The sequence below is a fragment of the Homalodisca vitripennis genome, chromosome 8, assembly GCF_021130785.1.
Source record: "Homalodisca vitripennis isolate AUS2020 chromosome 8, UT_GWSS_2.1, whole genome shotgun sequence".
Taxonomy (NCBI): domain Eukaryota; kingdom Metazoa; phylum Arthropoda; class Insecta; order Hemiptera; family Cicadellidae; genus Homalodisca; species Homalodisca vitripennis.
The window spans coordinates 16,205,891-16,224,551 of NC_060214.1; the positions used below are offsets into that span (position 1 = coordinate 16,205,891).

The 18,661-nt window shown below is 33.6% G+C and overlaps 1 protein-coding gene across 1 annotated transcript in view; it reads right to left on the reverse strand.

Moving 5' to 3' along the window:
- Window positions 1–1,008: 1,008 nt before the first annotated feature.
- LOC124367360 (ubiquitin conjugation factor E4 A) overlaps window positions 1,009–18,661 on the reverse strand; it is a 46,654-nt gene continuing 29,001 nt past the window's right edge. The window contains exons 13-15 of the mRNA XM_046824116.1: window positions 16,458–16,662; window positions 14,135–14,273; window positions 1,009–3,921 (exon numbers count right to left, since the gene is read on the reverse strand). Coding sequence (XP_046680072.1) covers window positions 14,141–14,273; window positions 16,458–16,662 — 338 coding nt within the window. The 3' untranslated portion in view covers window positions 1,009–3,921; window positions 14,135–14,140. The remainder of the gene's footprint in view (window positions 3,922–14,134; window positions 14,274–16,457; window positions 16,663–18,661) is intronic.

The following is an 18,661-nucleotide window of genomic DNA, read 5'->3' on the forward strand; positions in this document are numbered from 1 at the left end:
TTTTCCGGACATTTGCCATCGTTCAGTGAAACAAGAAATCAGTAACACTACGTTTCGAAATCTGCAATCTGATCTCTTCTTTAGCCAGCCGTGACGATTACCATTGGCTAGTGCCCTCTGGTCAGTCGTAGATGGTTAGTAGACGAATGAAGACGTATTGTGACCTGTATTCCGTAGTTCAGTTTTAATGATTAGTGTTTTTTATAGTTTTTTATTAAGTGCATGTTTATAGAGTTAGTGAAGTTGACAAACAACATGTAGGTTGTGATTCCTGACTTAGGCGTGCCACAACGCTTTGGTAAGATTTGTTTATTTTAACCTAGTTTGTAATTATGTATTAGGTTAGTTCTTTACCTGAAGAAGAGATCAGATTGCAGATCTCGAAACGTAGTGTTACTGATTTCTTGTTTCACTGAACGATGGCAAATGTCCGGAAAAATCCTGTTTCCTTCACAATCCTTCCATCGTCAAAAATAACCTTCAAACCTTTTGATACCCCTCAACCAAAACTGATGCGGTTGAATATCAATTATTAGCTTAGGGGAAATTTCTCTTTTGATATAAAAAAAATGAAGTTATTCAAAGCGCTCAACACTTAGAAAATGGTGTAATTTGCTCGCAGATCTAAGAGTACCACCTCAATACCTCATCGTCTGAATATTTCAAGTTAACTTATTTCTTCTATATAAAAGCTAAGTTTTATTTTAGAATTTTAAAATCCATTGGTATGTGGACTCTTTTGGATTATTATCAACTCGTAGTTTTTTTTTGGATGACAATTGATTCCATCAAATCCAAAGCCGATAACGTTTTTCCCAGAAACATGTTTTGGACAACTACAGTACAAAATGACTCCGATAATAAAGTACCTCTCTAAAACATGTAGCTGACAAACACCTCATTGGGTTTTGGATTGTCGTTTATCAATTTAGCAATCATAATCCTACTATTTCTGTTTCTGTAATAAACATATTGCGAAGAATAGGAATATGCAAGGCAATAAAGAACTTGCAACAATACAAATTTGTATTTACAGAAAAATTGCAGATAAAAACAATAACAATATTTCACAAGATAAAATGCATTTGACAACCATTAGACAGTATTAATATGAGAATAAGGTTTGCTCCAACATTCCAAGTACACAGTACTTCATAATTGATGGTAAATTTATAAATGTTTGTCACCAATCATATAAGTACTAGGTCAGACACTAAGCACTGCTTCATTTCTGCATTGCATTGGTATAGTGTCTGGTCATTTTATCTTTAATAACATTCTGTTATAAAACAGTATTATTTCAACAAGAAGGAAATAACGCCACCAGAAAATGAGATTATACAATATCTTACAGAAATATTGAGGTTAAAAATGTACAACAAATAAGAGTTCCAATCTACTTCCAACAATCGCTTCCCTAGTGTATTTTATAGTAGTACTTTATCATAATACCGAAAAAGGTGGTATTTATTTATTTTGTTATTAAATTATATTTTATTTGTAACTTATTAAATAATTACTTTTAAGCGAAATATAAAACTTAAAACAGTCTTGTATATTTGTATTAATAAAATTATTGTTTTTTGATACATACAATCACCCGTTTTCTATTTATTTGGGCCATTTTCATTTATAACTTTGGTATAGTTCGCAAGTAAACCACATATAGTTTGACTGCTAGTATGGTTTTTACTTTATCTAAACTTTTAAGTAATTTATTCTATAAATATATCTCAAAGTGGTTATTTATTCATAAGTAATATATTTTACAAGAACGATGTCTCCCATTTTTAAAACCATATCCTGAAAATCCATAAATAAACAATATACAAATAAATCAAACACGTTTTCCAATTTAATGTTCTTTATTTATTTCTGAAAACAATAACATATAACATGATGTATATCTGTTTTTTTTTTTTTTTTTTGTTATTTTTTATAAAGCTACTATACACAGTACCAAGTGGAATGACTAACAAAAGGTGTTAACATTTTGTAAAGCAAATTTAACTGGGATGGATTTTCATAAACTATTGCACTGCTATTTACATACAAATGGTCCAGTTCAAACATTGACAAAGTAACAAAAACCAGTTTAACAAACGCACAAAAAATGCACACTGCAACATTTTTATTCGTTTTTCAACGTCTAAACATAATTAATTATTGTGTAACATTCGGCAAGACTTGTCTGTAACTCATTGATGCTTAATAAGCATTTCAGGAAAAACACCAATCTTCTTTTTATAGAATTGAATTTATTAAGAATTATGTAAATCATTGTGCTAAATTCTGGTTAAGTCACACACGCCTTAGTGAATAATACCATGTAACCATAACCTTTGGACTTATTTATAGTAAGAGAACAATGTAATTAAATCATAAAAAATTAAAAAATAAAATCAATATATACGACAGTCTCAAAATGCACACAAAGATTTATTCGTTATTAATGCTCATATCTTTTATACCGACGGCCAGATTTTCCACAAATCACTCTGTTAGCCATAAAAAAACCAACATTTTATAACTCATACACTCTTCATACAACTAAAACTAAAACAAAATATAAAAGAATATTTGTATATAACAAAACAAACTATGAAACTCAGCAATACGATTGAGCTTTCCCACTCCAGCACGTTTTCGAGCTATTAAATGTTACACAGAATAAATAACATTAATATTTTTATGCTACAGGAAACTTCACCCTTTGCGGATGGATGTGGATACATCCACTTAAGATTACATTCTTCACGGACAGTCCACGGATATATCCGCAAAATCAGTGCTAAACCATACCAATTTGTTTTTTTATGTAAAACTATTAAATTGTATTTATCAGAGGTTATTAATAAAAATATAAATAAAAACCTTCTAAGCAAGAACTAAATGATTTTTTAAATTTTCTTTTTGCATTGCCAACACTGTAGTTGGATATTTTAGCATACCTCTTTTGCAATAAAAACCATAAAAAAATTATTTGGTGTAAATTTACTATAACATACCAAGTTTTCCATGAACATGTGGCAAAAAAACATGTTTTTATTTAAAATTTTCTGACCAAACCTAAAAATTTTACATATTATGGTGATTATAGCCGTCCGCAATGGGTTAAAAGCTTTTTTAAATTATTTAAACAAAATTATGGAATTTAGTTCTTTTAAATTGTTTATGTTTATTTCTTTGAAAAAAAAAAAAATTGGTTATTTTTCGTTAAAAAATACATATTATACGTTACTTTTAATAATTTAAAATGTTTTATTTGATAAAATGCAAGGTATGGTTTGTATGTTTTTATGAATCCATGAATATTTTCTATACACATGTCTTCAGTAAAAATTCAATATGATAACGTCAACAACTCATTTATAATTCAAGGATATTGCTTATACAATTGGACAGGGATGCTGTTAAAAATATTCTGTTACTACAAAACAGGCATAATTATATAAGTAGTCTCAATAAAACAAAATAGAGTATGTTACAAACGCAACAAAACTCTTAACGGAATATTTGAAAAAATCCGCAAAAATGACAACTTGTTTCACACATCAACATAAACACATTAAATACAACGATGTTGAGCAAATATCAAAATGTGTTTTGGAAAGGATAACTGGGCAAGAAAAATCATACAATTGTGTTTAAATTAATCAAAGTATAAACAACTCACACAAAATATGAATACAATGATCAGGCACAGTTAGCTTTGCATAGCCATGGGAGATGGGCATCATCACACTGTAATATAATTGAAAAGAAAAGGGGTTATACAATAAACAGTAAAAATAATTTCACTGCTCAGACACTTCCATTAAAAATTAAACAATTATTTGTACAATGTAATAATTGATGATTTATTCATTGTTGTTCCCTCTTGCCATTGTTTGTAGAACACAGTGTCACTTCTATTCTTGTCTGTAACAAAATTAATTATGTAAATTTTTAGAACAATAAGGGGAATGTTACACTAGGCAAACCAACGATCTGAGTGCTACATGGACGTTTTTCAGGGTTGTGTACAATTTTTATATGGATGTTTTTCAAGGTTGCGTACAATTATTATAAGGACTCTTTGTTTGAAGTTTATTTTTGACGATGGAAGGATTATGAAGGAAACAGGATTTTTCCGGCCATTTGCCACTGTTCAGTGAAAAAAAATCAGTAACACTACGTTCGAGATCTGCAATTTGATCTCTTCTTAGGTAAATAACTAACCTAATACATAACTAGAATAACTAATACATCGGGAACCACATTTCTTTAAAAGGAAATTAATTGAGGCAACATACATTAAATTGGCAGACCAACCAATCAGTCAACCATTACTCGAGATTAGGCCGCTTTGGTAGCCAATTCTAAAAAATGAACTAAAAAGAAAACCAAATGTATCAAACAGATCAGATATTTGTAATATACCAATGCGGGGTCACAGTATGGTTTTATCTGGCATGAACCAATAATAGTAAAGACCCATTCCTGTCCCCCCTCCTTTTTATTTCTGCCATCTTGTTTCAGCTGTGACGATTGCCATTTGCTATTGGCCTCTGGTCAGTCTTAGGTGGTTGATAGACGAATACAGACGTATTGTGACCTGTATTCTGTAGTTCAGTTTTAATGAATAGTGTTGTGTTTAGGTTTTTTATTAAATGCATGTTTACGAGTTGGTGAAGTTGACACACAACATGGTGGTTGTGATTCCTGACTTAGGCGTGTTTTTTAACCTAATTTGTAATCATGTGTTAGGTTAGTTATTTACCTGAAGAAGAGATCAGATTGCAGATCTCTAAATGTAGTATTACTGATTTTTGTTTCACTGAACGATGGCAAATGTCCGGAAAAACCCTGTTTCCTTCACATTATATGAACGTTTTTCAAGGTTGTGTACAATTTTTATATAGACGTTTTTCAAAGTTGCATACAATTATTATAGTAGGGGAGCCGGGATGTTAAATTTGCAGTGACTAAAGCGTCATGGGGGCCTATAGGATTGTGAAGATTAAGTCTTAAAACGAAAAAAGTTTATGTTAAGTTTTTTATTTCAGTGTGGAGGAAAACGTGGACAAATTTTTAAAAATGTAAAAAAAACATTCACATGGAAATACTTGAGCGCGTCAGACATTCATAATGCATACTGCATAATGCATAATGTCTTTCTGATAACCGAGCGATATTAATCTGACGAGCAATTAGTGGACGGTGGCCATAAAAAGGGATAGAAAAAAGAAAGAAAAAAGTTATTCGAGGGTGTCAGATATTCAGAGGGAATGTTAAGTAAACTCAAAAAAGTATCCCGTTTAAATGACTGACTGACGATTTGGACGTGATCGAAAGTCAAGACAGATTTGTGAAAATGTAACAAAAAATGCGGTCTTGAAATACTCGAGCGCATCAGATATTTATACAGGCAGTTCACTTCGATGTCCTGACCATTCTAAATGATAATCTGACAATAATGTGAAGGAATATTGTCCATTTGACCATTTGAAAAAAAAATTTTTTTGTTTTTTTTCACAAGTTTCTTTTCCACAAAATACACATTTCACACTTATATCACTCATTATTGTAATGTATATAAAACTTATTGCATTAAACAATCAAACAAATATATAAAAACGTACTTCTACAAAAACACGTTGTTATTGTGGTCAGCTGAGATGGCATTATGGCGGCAGATGGTAGTGTGCGGATGGTGCGAGAGAGTGAAAGACAGAGAAAGAGTGAGAAGGAAAGAGAGGCGCGGAGTGGGAAATATACAGTTCTCAGCGGCTGTATTATTTATAGTTTTAGCTACCTCACCCCATGAAAATCGTCAGATTATATTTTTTCCGTAATCCTTAAAAGATTTCCTTCAAAATAAAAAAAAGTTCAATTGCGCTTGAGTATTTCGAGGTAACGTATTTTTTTTTACACCTTTGTGACTTGCCTATTTCCTTATACCATGCTTAAATCGTCAGATTATTGAAATCTACACTGTTCTACATGTACTTAATTTACCTTGTATTTATCTGATGCGCACGAGTTTTTCTGAGGATTGATTTTTTTTTTACTAGTCTGACGGTCTGCCCTCAACGCAGACCCCTATATTAAAGGTTCATATGTGCTAGGGGTGCGACATTTCTCCCAATTTAATTTTCTGACGCGCTCTAGTAACACGAAAAATCTCCCCTACTATATATATGGACGATTTACAAGGTTGTGTACAATTTTTGTATGGACTTTTTTTTTAAGTTGTGTACAATTAATATATGGATGTTTTTCAGGGTTGTTAACAATATTTAACCTTACTTCCAAAGACCACTCTATCATTTGCAGACTTTTTTATGCTTTAGACTGCTAGTGACTCTGCCATGAGAAACATGATATCTTACAGTAGTCCAGGAGTCGAAAACCAATTTACATTGTATAAGCACACTACCTAATTTTTTTGTGAAATTGACCCTTGAGATGTACTCCAAAAAAATCATTTACACATTCCAGTCTACGCTCGAGCCAGACGCGAGCGCCATTGTTTAAACCCCCGGCCGGCGCTCGAGCGTGACTCGAGCACAGCTTTGCCGATTGATATACGGAGTTGCTCGAGTGATATTCGAGTGCCGTCTGCTGCATTAAAAAGCCAGCTTTGATGGTTAGTTCAGAAAAATTCCGCTAGGCGCTACTACGTCATACCCGCTTGAGGCTTTTGTTTATCCACTGACGTGGCCTGGCGCGTCGTCAGTCTGTCTACGACAACAATCATTTTTTTAGCATTTGAAATTTTTTTGGCAATTAAAATAATTATTTGTAAATATGTATATAGTAAATGCTTTTAAAAGAATTGAAATTACTTGTTTTATTTATTCAAAAGTTAGTTTTCAAGTAACACAAGACATGCGGGAGTTTTTATTTTTCTTCAAAAAATGTAAGTTTTGAAATTAAAAAAAAAATTAATTAGATTTTATAGGAATACAGTTTTACATATCAAGAGGAAAGATAGAACTTTCAAGAAAATATAATATCTTATACATAATATTTAACAGTTTTCTATAAAAAAAATCTGAAAACCAATTAATTTATGCAGACCGGGTTATAAAAACAGCAAATAGCGAGCCAGACTCCAATGTGTTAATATTGGTTTTTTCCACCATCATATTATTTTAGCTAGGCACATTTTAAATCAATGAAAACTAAATCGGCATCAGCCAACGATATGAACAGCTACTAATTGGCGGGGACTTAAATTTTTATTTCATTAGCTGACCTGTTATTACTATAGTCTACATGTATAACGGTTATGTCTTCAAAGGTTAAAAAAAATTATCTGAAAAGAATTATGAATATTTAATCCTTTTGATACCCTAACATTTCAACTTCCACCAGAAGCAGCAGAGATGATGATCAATTTCTTTAGCAGAAGAAATTCCTCTATTGATTGCATTAAAAACTAGGTTGTGTGCTTATAAAATACAGATTAGATCTTGGCTGTCTATCACTAAGTTGTTTGCTTATGAAATCAAGGTCTCCCTACAATGCTGACCTCAAATACTTTGGACCACCAATAAATGCTGTGAGTTCAGCAGGATTTTACTAATTAACCTTGAATATCAAACAAACGCTAGTCGCTTAACCCACTGAGGTAAACACATACGTGTTGCTTGGCCGGGACTGAACGCTGAGTCACGTGCTGGTTATGTGTTGCTTGGCCGGGACTGAACGCTGAGTCACGTGCTGGTTACGTGTTGCTTGGTCGGGACTGAACGCTGAGTCACATGCTAGTTACGTGTTGCTTGGCCGGGACTGAACGCTGAGTCATGTGCTGGTTACGTGTTGCTTGGCCGGGACTGAACACTGAGTCATGTGCTGGTTACGTGTTGCTTGGCCGGGACTGAACACTGAGTCATTTGCTGGTTACGTGTTGCTTGGCCGGGACTGAACATTGAGTCATGTGCTGGTTACGTGTTGCTTGGCCGGGACTGAACATTGAGTCACGTGCTGGTTACGTGTTGCTTGGTCGGGACTGAACGCTGAGTCACATGCTAGTTACGTGTTGCTTGGCCGGGACTGAACATTGAGTCATTTGCTGGTTACGTGTTGCTTGGCCGGGACTGAACATTGAGTCATTTGCTGGTTACGTGTTGCTTGGCCGGGACTGAACATTGAGTCATGTGCTGGTTACGTGTTGCTTGGCCGGGACTGAACATTGAGTCACGTGCTGGTTACGTGGTTGGCATTTGACATTACAATGGCTTTGAAGATTGCATTATACCCGATTTAGAAAGCATTTCACTAATTCAGTTGTAGATGACTAAGACCCTGAGGGTGGAGATTATCTAATATTTTCCAGCCAGGACAACTCGGATGACATTATCCTTCTTTCAAATCATCACGATGAGCAACAAAAAAGTACACTTGACTTTTGTAGACCGAGAAATACTGTATTAGACGTAGGTGTATTAGACCTATGACTGTGGTTCCAAAAATTCTTTTATTGATAGGTCAATCCAATATTGTTTGTTTTACGTTAAACGTTTTAGATATATGGTTAATTATTTTATCCTGGGTAAAAAACGTTACAGACTATTTAAAGAAAAGCTAAATACACAGTTTGAAATGTTTCACTTTTAAAAATGTGTGTTTTTTTTATTTTGATTTCTTTATTTTCAAACAGGTTTTTTATAAAACTAAAACTTTTTAACTAAAACAGTTTGTTTCTTTAAACTTTATATAACAATGTAGAGGAACAATTATTTTGAACAATGTTTCAAAATTCATAAACAAAAAAAAAGTAATTACGGTGTAACTAAACGCTTACATTTTCAACAAAATTAATTGCTGTTGTCAGGCCTACAGAGTCTAATATAACTACTACCTGAATGGGTTAATTACTTAAACTTATGGAAGTGGAATCTGTGAAGTTGTATCGAACACCATCAGTTATTTAAAGCAGTATTGAATTGCTGTTGTCAGGCCTACAGAGTCTAATATAACTACTACCTGAATGGGTTAATTACTTAAACTTATGGAAGTGGAATCTGTGAAGTTGTAGCGAACACCATCAGTTATTTAAAGCAGTATTGAATTGCTGTTGTCAGGCCTACAGAGTCTAATATAACTACTACCTGAATGGGTTAATTACTTAAACTTATGGAAGTGGAATCTGTGAAGTTGTATCGAACACCATCAGTTATTTAAAGCAGTATTGAATTGCTGTTGTCAGGCCTACAGAGTCTAATATAACTACTACCTGAATGGGTTAATTACTTAAACTTATGGAAGTGGAATCTGTGAAGTTGTATCGAACACCATCAGTTATTTAAAGCAGTATTGAATTGCTGTTGTCAGGCCTACAGAGTCTAATATAACTACTACCTGAATGGGTTAATTACTTAAACTTATGGAAGTGGAATCTGTGAAGTTGTATCGAACACCATCAGTTATTTAAAGCAGTATTGAATTGCTGTTGTCAGGCCTACAGAGTCTAATATAACTACTACCTGAATGGGTTAATTACTTAAACTTATGGAAGTGGAATCTGTGAAGTTGTATCGAACACCATCAGTTATTTAAAGCAGTATTGAATTGCTGTTGTCAGGCCTACAGAGTCTAATATAACTACTACCTGAATGGGTTAATTACTTAAACTTAATGGAAGTGGAATCTGTGAAGTTGTATCGAACACCATCAGTTATTTAAAAGCAGTATTGAATTGCTGTTGTCAGGCCTACAGAGTCTAATATAACTACTACCTGAATGGGTTAATTACTTAAACTTATGGAAGTGGAATCTGTGAAGTTGTATCGAACACCATCAGTTATTTAAAGCAGTATTGAATTGCTGTTGTCAGGCCTACAGAGTCTAATATAACTACTACCTGAATGGGTTAATTACTTAAACTTATGGAAGTGGAATCTGTGAAGTTGTATCGAACACCATCAGTTATTTAAAGCAGTATTGAATTGCTGTTGTCAGGCCTACAGAGTCTAATATAACTACTACCTGAATGGGTTAATTACTTAAACTTATGGGAAGTGGAATCTGTGAAGTTGTATCGAACACCATCAGTTATTTAAAGCAGTATTGAATTGCTGTTGTCAGGCCTACAGAGTCTAATATAACTACTACCTGAATGGGTTAATTACTTAAACTTATGGAAGTGGAATCTGTGAAGTTGTATCGAACACCATCAGTTATTTAAAGCAGTATTGAATTGCTGTTGTCAGGCCTACAGAGTCTAATATAACTACTACCTGAATGGGTTAATTACTTAAACTTATGGAAGTGGAATCTGTGAAGTTGTATCGAACACCATCAGTTATTTAAAGCAGTATTGAATTGCTGTTGTCAGGCCTACAGAGTCTAATTTAACTACTACCTGAATGGGTTAATTACTTAAACTTATGGAAGTGGAATCTGTGAAGTTGTATCGAACACCATCAGTTATTTAAAGCAGTATTGAATTGCTGTTGTCAGGCCTACAGAGTCTAATATAACTACTACCTGAATGGGTTAATTACTTAAACTTATGGAAGTGGAATCTGTGAAGTTGTATCGAACACCATCAGTTATTTAAAGCAGTATTGAATTGCTGTTGTCAGGCCTACAGAGTCTAATATAACTACTACCTGAATGGGTTAATTACTTAAACTTATGGAAGTGGAATCAAGAATCAAGAATCAAGAATCAAGAATCAAGAAATCAAGAAATCTTTATTGTCTTTAAGCACTTGACAATGCAATGGACAACGTCACTTTTTTATTATATCTAAAAGGCTACCTACTCCTATCACACCTTTAAAACCCCATAATACGTGTAATGATTAGACTGTAAGTCAAAGTAAATTTTATATGAACATGTGAATAACGCCACAATTTTAGTCATTAAAAGAAAATAAAAGTAAAAATGGTATTAGCAGCATCTCGTTAAATATATATAACATATCTAAAACATTATATTACACAATAAATTAAATAGCAAATAAAACAATAAATATATAACAATAAAACAATAAAAAGTAACAATAAATAGATAAAAATGCAACAAATTAAAATTAACAATGAAATAGATTTAACAACAATAAATAAATAACAAGAGATAACTATCAACAAAATCATAACTATTAAAAAATTAACGTACTAATATCACAGGTTAAGTAGTCATTTAAAGAATAAAATGTGTTATCAACAAGCCAATTACTCACAACATTTTTAAATCTATTAATAGACACATGCCATGCTTTTTCAGGAAGTTTATTAAAAAGTTTAATCTTCATATAAATAAAAGTGCCTTTGGTTTCTCCAATCGAACATTCATCTGTTCAAGCATATATTTTTTTCTTGTACAGTAGGAGTGTATTTCTTGGTCTACTAATAAAACTATCTAATTGTTTCCTTGATACTAAGTAAAGTACAATAAATATACAGGGATGGAAGGGTCATAATTCTAAATTTTTTAAAAAGTGGGACACAAGAAACTCTATTGCCAACATTTGCAATAATTCTAATTACTTTCTTTTGCCAAATGAAAGCAGTTTTAGCACTAGTACTGTTTCCCCAAAGTGTTACACCATAGCTGAGCTGGGAATGGAAAAAGGCATAATATGCTGTGACCAAACATTTCAGTACTGATATTATACTTTAGTTTCCTGATAAGGTATGTAACCCTAGCTTAATTTTTTACAAAGAAAAAAAATCTGTGAAGTTGTATCGAACACCATCAGTTATTTAAAGCAGTATTGAATTGCTGTTGTCAGGCCTACAGAGTCTAATATAACTACTACCTGAATGGGTTAATTACTTAAACTTATGGAAGTGGAATCTGTGAAGTTGTATCGAACACCATCAGTTATTTAAAGCAGTATTGAATTGCTGTTGTCAGGCCTACAGAGTCTAATATAACTACTACCTGAATGGGTTAATTACTTAAACTTATGGAAGTGGAATCTGTGAAGTTGTATCGAACACCATCAGTTATTTAAGCAGTATTGAATTGCTGTTGTCAGGCCTACAGAGTCTAATATAAACTACTACCTGAATGGGTTAATTACTTAAACTTATGGAAGTGGAATCTGTGAAGTTGTATCGAACACCATCAGTTATTTAAAGCAGTATTGAATTGCTGTTGTCAGGCCTACAGAGTCTAATATAACTACTACCTGAATGGGTTAATTACTTAAACTTATGGAAGTGGAATCTGTGAAGTTGTAGCGAACACCATCAGTTATTTAAAAGCAGTAATTGAATTGCTGTTGTCAGGCCTACAGAGAGTCTAATATAACTACTACCTGAATGGGTTAATTACTTAAAACTTATGGAAGTGGAATTCTGTGAAGTTGTATCGAACACCATCAGTTATTTAAAGCAGTATTGAATTGCTGTTGTCAGGCCTACAGAGTCTAATATAACTACTACCTGAATGGGTTAATTACTTAAACTTATGGAAGTGGAATCTGTGAAGTTGTATCGAACACCATCAGTTATTTAAAGCAGTATTGAAATTGCTGTTGTCAGGCCTACAGAGTCTAATATAAACTACTACCTGAATGGGTTTAATTACTTAAACTTATGGAAGTGGAATCTGTGAAGTTGTATCGAACACCATCAGTTATTTAAAGCAGTATTGAATTGCTGTTGTCAGGCCTACAGAGTCTAATATAACTACTACCTGAATGGGTTAATTACTTAAACATATGGAAGTGGAATCTGTGAAGTTGTATCGAACACCATCAGTTATTTAAAGCAGTATTGAATTGCTGTGTCAGGCCTACAGAGTCTAATATAAACTACTACCTGAATGGGTTAATTACTTAAACTTATGGAAGTGGAATCTGTGAAGTTGTATCGAACACCATCAGTTATTTAAAGCAGTATTGAATTGCTGTTGTCAGGCCTACAGAGTCTAAATATAATACTACCTGAATGGGTTAATTACTTAAACTTATGGAAGTGGAATCTGTGAAGTTGTATCGAACACCATCAGTTATTTAAAGCAGTATTGAATTGCTGTTGTCAGGCCTACAGAGTCTAATATAACTACTACCTGAATGGGTTAATTACTTAAACTTATGGAAGTGGAATCTGTGAAGTTGTATCGAACACCATCAGTTATTTAAAGCAGTATTGAATTGCTGTTGTCAGGCCTACAGAGTCTAATATAACTACTACCCTGAATGGGTTAATTACTTAAACTTATGGAAGTGGAATCTGTGAAGTTGTAGCGAAACACCATCAGTTATTTAAAGCAGTATTGAATTGCTGTTGTCAGGCCTACAGAGTCTAATATAACTACTACCTGAATGGGTTAATTACTTAAACTTATGGAAGTGGAATCTGTGAAGTTGTATCGAACACCATCAGTTTATTTAAAGCAGTATTGAATTGCTGTTGTCAGGCCTACAGAGTCTAATATAACTACTACCTGAATGGGTTAATTACTTAAACTTATGGAAGTGGAATCTGTGAAGTTGTATCGAACACCATCAGTTATTTAAAGCAGTATTGAATTGCTGTTGTCAGGCCTACAGAGTCTAATATAACTACTACCTGAATGGGTTAATTACTTAAACTTATGGAAGTGGAATCTGTGAAGTTGTAGCGAACACCATCAGTTATTTAAAGCAGTATTGATAATTTGTCCTTGAAGCTTGTATGGCCAGCTCTACTGGCCACCGCCATTTTTTTTGGAAGCCTGGACTAATATTTGCTGTAATGTTATCTCAGCTCGTATGTCCAGCTATACTGACCAAAATATAATACGTCCATAGCGCATAAGGCTAGCACCACAGGCTACTAAACATAGCAGTGTTTATTTTCTAATATTCTCTTTGTTTCATAAAGAACGTTGATATATCAAGTAGCTGTTTTTAAAGTAATTTTTAGGTAAACTTTAAATTAACCTATAATTTTTTTCTAAACATTAACTGTGAAGTAAGACGAATGACGTGTAGTGGGCCAATACATTGACAGAAGGGATAGAAATCTAGAAAATTTTACTAGAAGACGTGTGCTAACTATTCTTAACTACACATACACACAAGTGTGTATTTAAAAAGTTTTATTCCATACAAAAATGTAAAATAGTTCATGTATGATTATAACATAACTGTAAATGCCTACTTTATAATATTTTGTTTAGAGAGAGAGAGAGAGAGACTCACATCAGATCACGAGCCGGTGTCGCCATGACGCTGTGACACCCAAGCTTCGATCTGCTCCTTCAACTCTGTCGCTGATCGTACCATGTCCATCGTCAGCGGCTCTCGATTGAACGGGTCACTCTGATCACTCAACAAGTGTCTGCAGCAATCCACACAATTAGTACAGAAAACTCTTGACAGCCTGACAACGCTGTCTACTGTCATAAACTCGCAGATAGCAAAATGTTCTGTAGCTGTCATAAGCGGAAGGGACTATTGTAGACACACTAGTAACAATAAGAATTAATCTTGGGTAGATTTTGAATACAAATCAGTCTATTGCCATCATTCTCATGGTAGCATTTACAGAGAATTTCTTCTTCACTGAATGTGACCCTTGAGCACAAAACCACACCCCTATAAAAAGCTTATATACATTCATGGTCTCATAAAAAGATCAAAACAAGTTGAACTTCGTGCAAAAATTGATTGTATAAATATCTCTAATCAAGGTCGCAACTAAGTTCACTGACCGGCTTGGTACATCTTTTCGTTTTCAAATATGGCCACCACTCCATTATATAAAATTGTAGAGAAAAAACCAAAAATGTTCCGCAATGCTGATATCATTTACTAAACTTTTTTTGCAAACAATTTTTTTGTATCCTATAGTTTTCAAAATATTGAATATGCAAATCCCATGAGAATAATTAGTTAATAATTAACAGGAAATGTTCCTAATTCTTCCGACAGCCGGAAGGACTATTATTGAAATCATCCCACTGGATATTGTATCGTAAGTACTGACTGATAATCATGAAGTAGCCATGCTCACTGCACGATAATGTATGGACACATATATCACACGTTTTTATAATTGTTAATTGTAAGGAATTACCGTTGACAATAATAATTTTATATGACACGAGGGATTTTTGTTGCACACAAAAATGTGGCACTTAAGGGATTAACCCATCGAGTGCCACTGGCATTTTCTCAAGTCATATGCATAAAGTGCCAGGCTGTTCTTTGCATAGTTGTAAGCTTTTGGGAAAATAGTTGTTGTAAAATAACTATACAACAGAATTTAATAATTTGTTTTTTTCTAATTAAATGAAGAATATAAAAGATATTACAAACAAAATTTGCTTTGTAAAATATAAAAATATCAGTTTTTACAAAAAAATATTTTACTTTTTATAAAAAGATAAGTTTTAACCTAATTTGAGTGTATACGGCATTTTTACAATTTTGTTTCTTTATACCATGATAAAGGCCATAAAATTCTAAATAAAACCCATGTACAATATACGATTCTACAATAAAAACAAACATGACACTATATATATATATAAACAAAATGCTGCCCAGTACCAACATTTTATAAATTGTGCTTTATTTGTTGGAGTTTAGAAATTATACCGTTATAGAGTAGTTTTCACAATGCATCAAATAAAACATCACGATAACACGAAAAATATGATTAATAAATGTAGAGACAAATACTAGAATACATTTCTTTTGTATGGATGTCAGCAACTTTGTAAAAACCAAAATTCTCCTATTATATTTACACTGAAAACTCACATTTTTCACTTGGACACAACTCAAATGACTAAATTACTTTTAAAGAGAAATACAATAAAACCGTGTGTAAGTTACTAATATAGTTTGTATTTACTCAAATGCTTGGTTATCGGCACATAAAAACAACAAGAATGGCCGTTATGCAACACGGTACTTGTCCGCTACGTCGCGACTGGAAGACAAAATCATCGCATAGGCACTTCGGTATCATCGCAGCCCACTATTTTTGGGTGAGTTTTTCTTATTGGGGCCAAAATAAACTTCATTATACATTCCCAAAACTTTTCTTCTTCTGCAATGAATCGAAAAATACTCGATGAGTCATACTTCCTACCTCCAAATCGCCTGCAAATACGCCTAGATGCACCAATCACCTGTCACTTTCAAATAATAAAATATTATTTCTTTAGTTTTTGTTTTCATTGTAGTAACAACTTTTAAATTTCAAAATAAGTTTAATACTGTAATTTATTTTGTCCCACATAAAAAAATCGTCCAAAAATAGTGGCCTCCTGATAAGTACACATCAACACATGTTTCACAGATCAAAGAGTAGAGAGACAACATAAAACTCGTATTTATCGATAGTTTATTTATTTATCAGTAGTAGAAACCTATTCAGCTCTCTGGTTATTTGGCCACAATAATCTTGTACTATATATATTATCGACATACGAAACGTCAAAATTAGCGACACTGCGGCACTCAAAGGGTTGATATCTACAGCAATATACTACAACAGTTTATGTGTTCTCACCTAGCGATGGTACTACGGTCGACAATCTGCCTGCTGGACGGCAGTATCACTGGGTCGGTCATCAGTGTGGACATGATCGGGTCGAGATACTCCTCCGGTACCTCTCCCAACAGCCCTTCCTCCTGCTGCTGCAGGTCCGCCAACCTATGCACCTCCTCCGCCACACGCTGCAGGCTTGATACGATCATACCGCCACCAATACGCACTGTAACACAAGCGCACACATTCAGTTCAATTTTACAGAGAGAAAATCTTATACTACTCGACTATTGAACAACGCATTCACATACGATTATGAAAATCTTTGAAAACTTTATACGTTATTTTTGTGATTAGAGATTGGAACTCATTGATAACTTTTCATAACATTTAACTGAATCATAATTTTCAACACTTTTGGTGCTGATATGTTGGCATTTATAAAAATAGACATAATGCGGGCAGAGGGTGAATAATGCGGGCAGAGCGTGACATTGGTATCACACCAAAGGAGCAGTGCGTGGGAATTGTTGTCATACACCTTTATCACTGAAAAGGGAAGGGAATAGTTCTGTGTCCTTCGGATACTCTCGGAGTTAGTAGCGATTAGGGTGTCAGACTAGTTATCACGTACTTAGTACAGAATCGTTATCACGTACTTAGTACAGAATCGTTATCACGTACTTAGTACAGAATCGTTATCACGTACTTAGTACAGAATCGTTATCACGTACTTAGTACAGAATCGTTATCACGTACTTAGTACAGAATCGTTATCACGTACTTAGTACAGAATCGTTATCACGTACTTAGTACAGAATCGTTATCACGTACTTAGTACAGAATCGTTATCACGTACTTAGTACAGAATCGTTATCACGTACTTAGTACAGAATCGTTATCACGTACTTAGTACAGAATCGTTATCACGTACTTAGTACAGAATCGTTATCACGTACTTAGTACAGAATCGTTATCACGTACTTAGTACAGAATCGTTATCACGTACTTAGTACAGAATCGTTATCATGTACTTAGTACAGAATTGTTATGTAATACAGTAATTATGAGTACTTAGTGAGCCATCATCATCCATTTCTGTCGACGCTTGTCCTTCATGATTCATAATTAAGTCAATGATTCATAACCAGTGAGTGACATAGATGTCTCTCAAATAGAGTAATGACATCAATTATAATCTGTTGTTATCAATAATAACATTGAATAACATCAATTATTTAGAGCAAAAATTGAGTTACAAGTGATCATTGAAACTATCTACACATTGCATTGTTAACATAGCTCATTGTTTATTAATTAATTTTTATTAAAATCAAAAAGACATGATTTAAGATCTAGACTGAATGTGAACAAAATTACTTCCTATAGTTTCATTTATAGAAATTTAAACTAATCGAGACTTAATGAAAAACTTCACAATTTAAATTAATATCAAGATTTGCTGGAAATAAGTGGTTAAATCAATCACTTTTTTACGAAAATAACTGAATTGAAGATAGAAACTTATTTATAGTAAGAGACTAACAATAAACTTTTTTTAAGGAGAGGCTGAACCCCTTTTAAGCCTTATTATGTCGTCCTCATGGATCACTGGCCTGTGCGAGGATCTTATCAAACAGAATAAGGGGGAGAGTCGATACAGTACAAGGTCGATGGTACTGAAAAACAGTGCAACGGACACAGACAGTTCAGCTGCTCGTCAGTTCTGCTTCTCCAACAGAGCCATAACCAAACATATCCGTGGCATGTATTACCACTTTCTTGGTTGTCACAAGTGCTCGACTACTACGTATCTCATTATTATTCTTCATCGTGTTGTCATTAGTTTGAAATATCTATCTTGTTTTATAGGTGAGAAGTAGGAGAATGAGATGGGCTGGCCATTTACTAAGGAAGGAGGACAACTCCTTAGTCAAGAACGTCCTTGTAAACAATCCGGAGGGCAGAAGACCACCAGGAAGGCCCAAGTTGAGATGGCGAGACCAGATCAGAAGAGACATAAGAAAACTGGGCAGAAGGGAAGAAGAGGCAATGGATAGAGAGATCTGGAGGCAGTGTGTTGGCGAGGCAAAGTACCACCTTGGGTACCAAGAGCCACGACAGTAGTAGTAGTAGTAGTATCTTGTTTTATAGTACAATGAAATTGAAATTTATTTGAAATAAGCAGTTTTGTAAATAGTTATTTTTGTATTTTTATCAATAAA